The sequence below is a fragment of the Diorhabda sublineata genome, chromosome 8 (assembly GCF_026230105.1).
Source record: "Diorhabda sublineata isolate icDioSubl1.1 chromosome 8, icDioSubl1.1, whole genome shotgun sequence".
Taxonomy (NCBI): Eukaryota; Metazoa; Arthropoda; class Insecta; order Coleoptera; family Chrysomelidae; genus Diorhabda; species Diorhabda sublineata.
This window is the reverse complement of record NC_079481.1, coordinates 20,043,767-20,053,028: the sequence shown is the minus strand read 5'-3', so window position 1 is coordinate 20,053,028 and position 9,262 is coordinate 20,043,767. Positions and strand designations below refer to the sequence as shown.

The 9,262-nt window shown below is 28.2% G+C and overlaps 1 protein-coding gene across 1 annotated transcript; it reads right to left on the bottom strand.

Moving 5' to 3' along the window:
• Positions 1-386: 386 nt before the first annotated feature.
• Positions 387-8,692, bottom strand: LOC130447367 (DNA polymerase interacting tetratricopeptide repeat-containing, protein of 47 kDa). The gene is made up of 7 exons (XM_056784152.1): positions 8,400-8,692; positions 8,163-8,280; positions 7,822-7,993; positions 6,316-6,629; positions 3,635-3,791; positions 1,572-1,733; positions 387-558 (listed from the first exon to the last, which is right to left on the bottom strand). The coding sequence occupies exons 1-7, from the start codon at positions 8,550-8,552 to the stop codon at positions 474-476; spliced, it is 1,161 nt and encodes a 386-aa protein (XP_056640130.1). The 5' UTR covers positions 8,553-8,692; the 3' UTR covers positions 387-473.
• Positions 8,693-9,262: the final 570 nt, after the last annotated feature.

The following is a 9,262-nucleotide window of genomic DNA, read 5'->3' as shown; positions in this document are numbered from 1 at the left end:
TGACGTTCTTAACACAACTTTAATCTTCTGGAGTGAGTGCCTCTTGTGAGAGTTGACATTGACTTTTTGAAAAAAATCTTGTTTATATATTGCCCTATGATTACACTATCCGCCCGTTGCAATTTTCTAGCTCCAATTCAGGGGCTTTTATTATAGACTGCCCTCTATAACTTAACATTGAATCCACGTTGAGGATATTATTCGGATTGACTTCCAATGTTACGAAAATGCTGTTTGCATCGAAACAATGCGCTCAGCTACGTCCGTTTTTGAAAATCACCTTCAAATATGCCTTCATCTGTAACCATATCGTCAAATAATGTCGCGTTACATTGTACTGTACATTGTGCGTTACTCAAAGTACTGTTTTTCCAAAGTAAGCTCAATTTCAAGATATACTTTATTGTTTATCATGTTTTTAATGTATGATTTATGCATCATCAAAAATAATTGTTATTGAATTAAAAACCAGATTAATATTCTTCTAAGAAACGTTTTTCTGCTGAGCTATCCTTGACCATGATAATAAAAGATGGGGTGCCTCCTCTAATAACGTACCTAAAATGTATAATAGTTAAATTAATAAAGGCCACCTAAAAGTTTTCAGGTACACTTAATAATTAATTTTTACACTTGCTAACAAAAATAAATATGAAGTTTCCACTAATCATTATCTTTTATCATGAAAATTACAGACCATACATAAAGTAAATACCGAAACAAGACTAGCCCGGAAAATATATGAAGGCGTGAATTTATTAAACTCTCTATAAGTCTAGTATGATTTCACTGAAAAATAAACTACTAAGTTCCTTCTCCAAAAATGCAAATCTATGAAGCCCACATTTCCAGCTGCGACATATGGAACAACTCGGGAAGGGAGAGGCCCAAGAGGATAATGCCAAAAGTATCTTTGAAGCAAATATATACAATTCGAGAAGAAAGAGGCCCAAGAAGAATTGAATTGATGGTGTAATTGAAGATCTTCATATGGTGCAGGTTATAGGATAGTATTCTCTTGTCTGGGACGGACATCCCCAAAAACAAATTGTGGAGGGGCCTAGATCCAGCTAATAAGGTAAGTTGCAGTGAGCATTCATTTTCATTTCTTATGAAATTGTTCCTTATAGCGTCAGTAAAAAACTGAGAAACTAAAGATAGGGAAAGGTAAGGTAAACTCAAATTTGCAACAAATCAAGAAGTCCATCCAGAACATATCATTTATTATTCTAGCTCTAAAAGCAACAAAAGAAACATTCAATAACAACTGTTGAAGAACACCAAGTGTGAAGCTAAGAGGATGTATAGGGAAAATAGTCTAGAATTGGTGAAGCATCATAATATTGGAATGATGAATAAAAGTTTTAGTTTTTAAATCCAATGGAATTGTTGTTTTTATAATAGAATATAGGGTTGCTATAGGTATTTTGACTACATATATTGAATCTCATTAGTTGTGGATTCACTTTTTTTAAGAAATTGATTAATAGAATTTCAGAAGATAAAGGTGGTCATGTTAAAGAAGGTATATAGGACCTGAAATAAATGGGACAAACATTAATTTTACTTACTCATTGTTTTTGAGAACATTTCCTAGTGTCATGGTTTGTTCTATAAACCTGATTTTATTTCTGGGAGTTTCAAAATATATATTTAATTGATTAGGTATATACTTTTTTTGCTCATCCCAATCAGGTGGAGATTGAAACATTGCCTCTATTTGTTCAGAAAACCTAAAAATAATATTAAATCGGTACAAGTAAATACTAATACAACTTTAATCATTGCACAATGAAACCAATATTATTCCAATATATAGAAATATTCGTAGGTATATTTCAAATAAAAGGTTTTATTTAAATCAAATCCACAATAAAAAGTATTTTGAAGTTATTATTTGACATGCTAATCGGTCTATTGCATTTACTATTTCTTTAAATATGTAGCTTAGTAGTAAATGCTGTTGTATTGTCCCTTTAAAAGAGAAATAAATTAATTTATTAATTACCCACTCCAGTTCGAGTTGTATATGGAAAGTATATTTTTTTGGACTTTCGTTCTTCATAAATGCAAATTATAATTAATTTGTTCAATTCATAGTTTGATGATATTTTGTTGGTAAGTGAAGTTATTCTAATGTATCCTTATTTCTTTACTTTGTGTAGTAGGTACTTACAAAATAACAAAAATAAAATCATTACTATTCTGTGATGACAATGATATCTGGTTATTATTTTATTTAGCTCATAGTTGTATGATTTATTTTGCATTAAAAAAATCTCTAATATTAAAGTTTCACCAAATTCTCCTGTCTAGCTTTTTACAGTTTATATTTTTTATTTATTTAAAGAACAGAATAATGAGATCAGATTTATCTCTGGTTGTCCTTTAAAAACTAGATTTAGTTTTTATAAATGGTAGAGCGTAATATAATATTATATCCAGATGTCTTCTATAGACTTCTTGCTTCTTTAGTTATTCTTTCTCCCTATGCCTTTTTCATTTTTTTCAATTGTCACTGAAACATCACTTGAGTAACACTAGAGCAATACTAAAGCAGAAATAATTGCACAACTAAGGCGAGGCTCAAATTGGGACACAAATAGCACGTGTGAGGTAACGTGACACGAGAGACACAGCTCGTACAAGCTATGCGTGGTGATCCGCATATGGAGACACGCGTTTTAAATTAGGAAACAGAAATAGGTTTGGATTTAATTGGCAGTTCGCGACTAGTCAGCATCAAAAAATATCTGACTTTTTTGACAATCAAACAAAATTTTTGTTTTTGAAATTTAGTTTTGAATCAGAATCGGATGATGCTGAGGAGGAAATGTTGTTTTATTCCTTGATGAGAAAAAAATTTAAATTGCCAGAGAAAAAAATTTAAATCGCCAGATAAATTAAATAAATAAAAATTGATAATTATTTTCGAATTAATCGAATCAGTTTACTCTCTGTGATCCCTTACTACCTCTATTAGCTTTTCTTCTGTCATTTTTCGTAAAAAAATTAAGGAAAGACTTGCTAGTCACCAAACGTGTGGCAGAGCAAACTGGCACGTCTGTAAGCTCATACGTGTCGTGTTAGGTACCACTGCTTCGTCAATTTAGGTCAATGTATTCAATCTTGTAGATTGAATACTCACTGCTATATATGTCCCAATTTGCGCCTTGCGTAAGAGCTGTATCATAACAGCCTTCATCATGTCATTTCGTCAATCTATCTCTGGTGTATATAAAATGAAGAGTTAGCGTTTGTATTATGTTATCATAAACATATCTGCCTAAAATTTTTTCCAAAAAAAAAATGCCTTTCAAATATTCATTTGCCGTCTGATATGGGAGAAAACCTATTCTCAAGTGTGACATTTCTTCACAGAAAATTCAATTGAATACACATTTGTACAGTCAAAGGAAAGACATTCAAATTCGTAATATATTTACAACCATTTTCATAGAAAAGTAATTCTAGACATGTTCCTAGTCATAAAGGAGAAAAAATATTTAAATTTCATATATGTTCGAGAATTTATTCACATTAAATAGTTTAAGTATACCAAATATTGGAAATATAGGAACAAATTATTATTTTTTACAAGAATATGATCAATTGATAAATATGCAGAACTTACGTTTGATTTTCATCAAATTCTTGGATATAATCCATGATTTTATATTCTGGATATACAAAAACTACAGGCCAAACAAGGGTTCCTGTTTCATTCAAATGAACTCGATTATGTACCAATTGAGGAAAATGTGGTTCAAGTTTGTCTAATGAGAGATTTCCTGAAATATAAACAATATAAATATATATATATATATATATATATATATATATATATATATATATATATATATATATTGGCTTTTTTTAGGTCTCTTCTGTCTTAAAATTAGTTTTTTTGATAGTTTTTAAAAGAAAGATAAATTTTGACGTTTCGACTTCTCTTTAAGTCTTTATAAAAATATGATATTGATACTGAAAATTTGCTTATTTATATTGATCTATAGATCAACTAAATCAAATACTGATCTATAGATCAACTAAATCATGAATATCAAAATAAGGATGAAATCAACTTAGAACTTTGTTCCAAAAAGAAAAATTAATTTTTCCTTGGTTTCCACATCTCAAATATATTAAATTTATTAGAATTTACAAAATAGAGATATAAATTTTCCTTAAATGATTTAGATCTTTTTCTTCATTTATAGCTTTTTCGTTCTTATGAATGTCAAACATTTCTAAAAATTCTCCTTTTCGTGTATTAGATTCCGTTTGAAGAATTTTTGAATCTTTATAATTAAATTTTTTTGATATTTCATGGTTCGTTAATGCAGTTCTATTTTTTTTATCGTATTGATGACCTCTTAGTCTATTTTCTAAATACTGAGATATTTGCCCTATGTAGACAGCGTCACAATTAGTACAAAGCACTTGATATATAATATTACTTTTTTTGTTTTTTGGTGTTTTAGATTTCAATTCATAATATCATATTTATTGAAATAATTCGATAATTGTTGGGAAAGTCCTAGTACATATGGTAAGGAAAAATGTTTTATGTTTTGATGTTTCGTTTCTGTTTTGTTCTTAAATTGATTGCAGTATCTGGTTATCCTTTTCTTAAATGTTATCTATCATTTTTTTTCGTATAATTATTTTCTTTCAATGCAGTTTTTGCTTTTTGAATAGCTAAGCATCTAAATTCAGGATCTGATAGTTGGATAGATCTATCAACCAAACTTATTATCACTGACATTTTTTGTGACATAGGATGACTCGAATTGAAGTTTAAATATCTTGAGGACCAAGTTGGTTTCGTATACCATTCTGTTCTTATGTTATTATTAATTTTATATAATGTGACATCAAGAAAATTAATTCTATTATTTTGCCCAACCTCGATTGAGAATTGAAGTTTTTCACAATCGAGGTTGAGCAAAATAATAGAATCAATTTTCTCATTCAGTCATTTCACATTCATAAGAACGAAAAAGCTATAAATGATGAAAAAGATCTAAATAATTTAAGTAAAATTTATAGCTCTATTTTGTAAATTCCAGTAAATTTAATATATTTGACATGTGGAAAGCAAGGAAAAATTCATTTTTCTTATTGGAACAAAGTTTTCAGTTGATTTTATCCTTATTTTGATATTCATGATGAAGGTGATCTATAGATCAATATAAATAAGCAAATTGTCAGTATCAACATCATATTTTGATAAAGACTTAAGGAAAAGTTGAAACGTCAAAATTTATCTTTCTTTCAAAAACTATCAAAAAAAAACTAATTTTAAAACAGAAGAGACCTAAAATCAAGAAAATTTAGATGCAATAATATATCAAAAGGTCTAAGAAATAAGAAATTAAAGAAATTTATATATGTATATGTATATATACACATATATATGGCTATATAAAAACAGAATATTATTCACATGTGTACAATGAAGGTTATCATTCACGAGATGAAGTTTAGTATAGGCGAGTAGAATACTACACTTTATCCACTACTACTACTTTTTTTGAATTTGTTTTGTTGAAAATTTCGTTACATTATTAGAAAAACTATTATTTTTTTCTAACAAATATTGTATACAATATATTATTGTTCATTTAAATACGAGATAGTTATCGAAAATTATAATAATCAAGTAATATCTCAATAATAACACAAAAATTTATGTATTAGTTTTACAAATATTGGATATCTTATGTTAATAAAATAATTTCCATTTTCTATATCCATTATAAGTTGATTTTTTCAACATAATTTAACATAAATTATCAAAACACTGAGAAATCTCCACACAAAATAATGTTGACAGGTTTGATTCAAATTTATATTGTTTCACAAACCATAGTACATTGGTACAGATATCCGAGAGAAACACATTCAATGTCGCTGATATCTCAGTGTTAATGCTTCGTGCAATCAAACTTGCACGTCCCGGGTTAGAATCTGGTCTAGGAAAATCTACTTTTTAAATTTTTTGTGTACAGAACTAAAAACTGATTTTATGTAGCAAAACAATATAATATAACTAACTCAAGAAAGCATCTGACAGCATGGCTATTATTGGGCCGAGCAAGCAAACTTGTATAACTTATATAACAGTGATGGATAGTATACAAAAATTTAAATATATAAATTATATTTCAGTAATGAGTGATTCATTGTTATAACTTTTGAATAAAAGTAGTTAAAACTGATTGCTCTTGAAAGTGAATAAATGCTTGTTACTTACTAAGTTACATTGAATATTATGATTCTTTGAATAACTTTAAATTAATCTTCACCCACCTCTCGTTCCTCCTTCTATCATATATCCTCTTTTAATAATTTCATTAATTATTACATCTTCTTCTTTATTTCTTTTCTTATCTTGATGTTCCCTCTTTCTCTCATCTCTTTCTATAATTTTTGCTGCACTAACACATTTTTTTCTCAAATCTAATACAATTCTATTATCTTTTTCCTTGTTTAAAATAATATCACAGTAGTCAATTGCTTTTTTATAGTTTTTCATTTCAACACAACAGTTTGCAGCTCTAACTAATGCTTTCTCATAGTTCGGCTTTATTTTAAGTGCCAATTCACAATCTTGAAGCGAAGACCTATAACAAAGATGAAATTTGCAAAATTTCAATTTCACAAATCCTCACTCGATGTTACATCATTTTGTTAGATTCAACAAATGTAAATATTGGATATATAGTAAATATTACCAAATCAGTTCTCGATACCGATATAATTGATGTATAATATTAAAAAAACTTCTCTTACTAGAAACATATTCATAATTTGTTTGAGGCAGCCTGTTGTTTAAACAAAGACAAATATTTTAGCAAATTATTTTTCAAAATATGATAATTTCATTTTGATAACAATATAAACTGGATTAAAAAATCATTTTTCCGTCAATTTACTGGTATCGGTATCGACTTTTTGCGATCGATTCTTGATACTAATACCAATGTCCAAGAATCTGTGGTATCAAGAATCGACTCAACCCTAATACAAAAGCATATTTGAAAGGATTTGTTTCGATATGACTGATTTTTTTAATTCTTCAGATACTCTGACTGTCCTAATGCAATTGATACCAGCTTAACTGGGTTGAATCTTCCAAGTAGGATTAAGGATTTCCACAGATGTGGAAGGGGTTAATGTTCACAATTTTTTTCCATTAATTCACCACTTCATTTGTGACCATTAGTCGATAATGTGAACACTTAGTTTTTCGGTAAAAGTATTCTTGTTTCTGAGAAATGGAATATGCTGAAGGATGACATGAGCCTGGTTAATTTTTTGAACCAGAAGCTATCCCGATCCTGCTTACATCAATCGAAAAATATTCTGTAAAGCCTGTTGTAAAATGTAGTGTTTTTGAGTATTGTTTTCTTTTTCACATTTTTGGAAAATATTTTTTTAATTCTTGAATTTTCAGAGTTCAAACAGTTTGAAAAAATAAATGTTCTTATTCCAGCCCAACAGAAATATTTGGTGACACAACATACCAAGACAGAGCTACACAAGTCCAGATGCAAGAAGTTAAATGAGTAAAAAAAATATCAATTATTCTTGGCTGAATAGACTATTGTTAATGACAACAAGAATTTAATGGTGATTTATATCAGGCAATGATTTGTGAAAATATACCTTTCAGAAAACTGAGCACAAAACTCCAAGATAAAGAATATTATAAATATAGGAACAAAAATACAAATTTATTACAACTTTCTAAAGAATTTTAGTTGTTAATTCCATTTCACTTGTCAGTACATAATATATAAATTACAAACTCACCTATAGTTTTTTAAAAAAAAATGTGCTGCTGCCCTATTGTTTAATAAAGTGGCATTTATTTCTGGATTACCACATTTGACCTTAATGCCTTCCGTATATGACAAAACTGCCAGTCTATAATTTTTGTATTTAAAATTAAAGTTACCATCTTCTTTGTAACTAATTGCTAGATCTAAAATTAATATTGAAGAATCTTAAAATATGCCATATTGAATGGTAATGCACTGAAGCTTTGCCAAATTCAATATGAATCAAATAATCCACTGCATAACATACATTCTACAGATAAATACAATTACTGTTGTAGGTACTTATTGAAATCTTTGAAGTACTGTTCTTACCATCAGGTTCATTTTCTTCAGGATCATATTTCAATTTTTGAAGACCCTCAAAAAGCGGATGAACTTCATCACCTGGTTTTGGTGGTTCTTTCATAAAAAAAGGATGTTTGGCCATTTCCTGAAATAAGGCAAATTCAAGTTATTGGGTAACTATACTTAAATTGAATAATATAATAAATTAACAACATTCTTTATTGATTAGGATATATATTTCAGTATTAATTTTAATTTGCCTACTTCTTCCCACCGGTCCTCTGGCCAACCATCTTCATATTTCTTTTTTGGTAAATTTTCAATAAATTCATCTAATTCTCTGTCTAACTTTGCCGCCAATTCAAGTCGTTCTTGCTCCGTCCATTTCTTTTTTATCGTATTTTCAGAATTATTCATATTAAAAATATATTTTTTAAATCAGACATGGAAAACACATGATATAAAAATAAAGAACATAACCTTATCACTAGCTATTCCTATTCCTATAAAAAAAATTCCTGAGTTTTAGATTACCAGTAGTGCAAGATGCAAAGCTAGTTGCTCGAGTTAAAGATATTAATTTTAAAAATTTAATTATTACAAAAAATACAATTTACAATTAGTTTCATGATTGAATTAACTAATATTCATCATTTTGATGTTTACAATATTCATATTGATATTAATAAAATGCTGACAGTTGTTCACTAATTTGATCTTTATGCGTTTTACTTTTTAGAATGTTCCGAATGTTTCTTCACATAACTCCTCCATCCCTAAGAATGAAAAATAACGAAAATAATGAAATTTCTCTAAATTGTCTTGAAGTTTTTGTTGGTTGTCCCATAATGTTGTAATTGATTTATTATAGTGGTCAATTAATTTTTTATATAATAATATTTGTAAATTTACTTCATATATTATTTGTTTTTGATTTTCTTGCAAAACATTTATTGCATTATTATATCTTTCTTTGTCGTCTGAGTCGAGTGCTCAAAAAGCCATTTATCTATTTTACCTATTGCGTTTATTAAACCTTGTTTTGATTTAATATTAGGAAAGATATTTTCTGATTTTTTATCCAAAGTGTTAATTACAATTTCTGTTCTACTCATCATTTTATCAGT